The following is a 2,671-nucleotide window of genomic DNA, read 5'->3' as shown; positions in this document are numbered from 1 at the left end:
GGCTCCTAATAAGTTCACATCTAACGTCTGCTGTTTGCCTACAGGGAGGACACACCTGATTAAGGTTTTCACATTAGTTTCATGAGAAGCACAGATTTGGCAGTCAAAGCCCACAGACTTAAAGGTGAGACAGCTAAACAATTATTAATTTGACCAACCCATCCACACGGGATGATTGTTCTACGGTAGTCTCTTTGGAAAACTGTATCTGGATCAGCTGTAGCATCTTGAGGTTCATTCTGCAAACGAATCTTTGCTTGGGCACTTAAATTTATCTTCCTTAATTTTCATTCAGAGAGTATCTCAAAAGCCACAAAAATGAATTGTTTTGTAATGCTTTCAATTTTTCATTCCAGGAGCAAAAGCTAACAAGGCTTTTTCATTTAGATGCATCCAAAGCTTTCACCGTCCTATGACTTTAATTCACTCATTGTAAATACCTGAGCTTGAGAAAAGAAATATAAGGAATACTAACAAATATTAGCATGACCCCGCCTACTCAGCATGTGTCCGGCTTCCCTTGAACCGACCATCGCACCTCATTCCTGAACCTACCTAACCGACTCGTAATCTGAAGCATAAAACATCCCCTGCAAAACTTGGAGGCAGCACGATGCCGTGGGTATGCAGAGCGTCTAGTGGCGCCGGGTCACTGGTGTTATTTAAGTGACAGAGGACAGAAATAGCATGCGTGCATTCTAAAGTGTAAAGACATATACCGTCTGCTCAGCTTCGGCCAAATGCAGCAAATTTGACGAGACGAGGCTTCGCAGCAAACCAAAACAAGAGCCAAAAGCAAAAGAGCAGGTGATCGCCTGATGAAGAAGAAATTAAAGACAAAGGGAAACACGAGCAAACTGCTGAAGGCCGCTGCATTAAAGACCTGGGAAAGCCTGAGAGAGGATTAAACCCATTCTTTACTGATGCCCAGACCTCAAGAGCTTGATGAACGCAAAGGAATTTGCATTAAGAAAAGAAAAGCATTAAGAATGAGCATATTATTTGTGGTATGTACAGTTTATTGCTAAAATAATCCTACATGTTAAAGAGCTCCAACAGCTTTACACTACCTACAGTTCAGATGTGAATACTGTCTGCAATCTATACCAATACTCATTATATAAGGTCAACCAGATTTTATTATGGGTCATTGTGTTCAAATATTTCCTGGTATGGCTGTTAATCATTCACAGACTGATGAGTGTCATGCTATTTCTGAACAGATCTCGATCAGCTGCAAAACATTTAGAAGTAGGGGTAGTTCTCGGTGCTCTCAGGAAAGGAAATGTGCAAATTACTCGGAGTAAACAAAAAAAATGAAAAACTGAAGTTGGATGGTTTTTCATTCAAATTCTCGTGTATTTCAAAATGGGTAGAGAAGTTTCTTTAGGATGAGGTTGTGCTGTAAAACGTAACAGACGGGGCTGCAGTTTAACATTAGAAAACTATTTTATTCAGGGAAGGAAAATAGAAAGAAACTGTCTGCTGCTCTCTTTCTGCTACCAGCTGTAATGTTAGTAATTCCATTGAATTGCACAAAGAAGTGCATCAAGCAGCCTTTATCTTTATGTTGTGCTTTTTGTGTAACACATCCAGTACTTGCGGCAGTAACTCCATGTTGATGACTGGCCTCTCTAAGTCCTCAGACCAAATGACAGAATCTGAGTCTGCACTGACCCCAGACAGTCCAGTGTACAACCTCCTCCTGTCTTTGGGCTTTAGTGAGTGCAAAGAGTCAGCCTCGAATCCCAAATGTCTCTTATCAATGAACAGAGTGAAAGTGGCCTTTCTGGCTAGTCTCAAGTTCCACAGAAGCAACAGAATGAGGAAGCACAGCATCGCCCCTAACATGGAATTATACTTGCCATAATCACAGCTTTTTAAGGTGCAGAAGGAGAAGTATTCATCCGTAAGTTCGGTGATAGCCTTCTGAGCCACAAAGCTTGGACTGGAACAGACAGGGTCCTCTGAAACAACATCCCTGTTCTTCAGCAGCCAGTTCCTCAGATATTGGATCCTGCAGTCACAGTGGAAGGAGTTTCCTGACAGGGAGACTTTCTTTAGGCTATCAAATCTGTCAAACAGGCCTGGAGACACCGAGGTGAACCGGTTGTCCTGCAAATGGAGCTCTGTGGTCTCTGAAGGCAGATGAGGAAGTTCCATGAGGTTTAAAGAACTGCAGTTGACACGGCGCCCGGCAGGCCGGAGTGCTGAACAGACACAGGGCTTAGCGATACTGTGAGCACTCAATGAGGTCAGGAGGAGGGAGACAGCTACGGTTAAACTGGAGCGCAGCATCCTGTAGAACGAGGAGGAGGTTAGACTTGATAAAAATTCATTGTGAGAATGCTATAAGCTTCTTACAGAAGATTTTACACTGTGTTCTGAGTGTATGTGTATGTGAAGCTGAGCATTAGGACAAGAGTAATATTAAGCTACAGAATCAGAATCGATCAATTTAACTGTGTATGCTAGCAGGTAAATTATGAGGTGGATTCCTTTGAATTTTTTTTTTAGTGTTACTACGTATAATTGAACCGAATAATGAAAAAAAGACAGGAAAACAAACCTTTTAGACACAAGTCAACGTCCAAATGACCTCTTATGATGCCAGTCATCCTTAAAATTTCACTGTTGTCATCTGGTGTAACATTAGAGTTCTTACAAATAT

At 41.7% G+C, this 2,671-nt stretch overlaps 1 protein-coding gene across 2 annotated transcripts; it reads right to left on the bottom strand.

Moving 5' to 3' along the window:
• Nucleotides 1-1,034: 1,034 nt before the first annotated feature.
• On the bottom strand, nt 1,035-2,671 carry gp9 (glycoprotein IX platelet). 2 transcript variants are annotated; one of them, XM_072366786.1, is made up of 2 exons: nt 2,570-2,671; nt 1,035-2,323 (listed from the first exon to the last, which is right to left on the bottom strand). In XM_072366786.1, the coding sequence occupies exon 2, from the start codon at nt 2,296-2,298 to the stop codon at nt 1,549-1,551; it is 750 nt and encodes a 249-aa protein (XP_072222887.1). In that variant the 5' UTR covers nt 2,299-2,323; nt 2,570-2,671; the 3' UTR covers nt 1,035-1,548. The 2 variants fall into 2 exon arrangements, with proteins under 2 accessions (XP_072222887.1, XP_072222886.1); XM_072366785.1 differs by having other exon boundaries at nt 1,035-2,299.

Source organism: Leuresthes tenuis, unplaced genomic scaffold (assembly GCF_036924035.1).
Source record: "Leuresthes tenuis unplaced genomic scaffold, fLeuTen1.0.hap1 SCAF_16, whole genome shotgun sequence".
Classification (NCBI taxonomy): Eukaryota; Metazoa; Chordata; class Actinopteri; order Atheriniformes; family Atherinopsidae; genus Leuresthes; species Leuresthes tenuis.
This window is presented reverse-complemented; position numbering and strand designations above follow the sequence as displayed.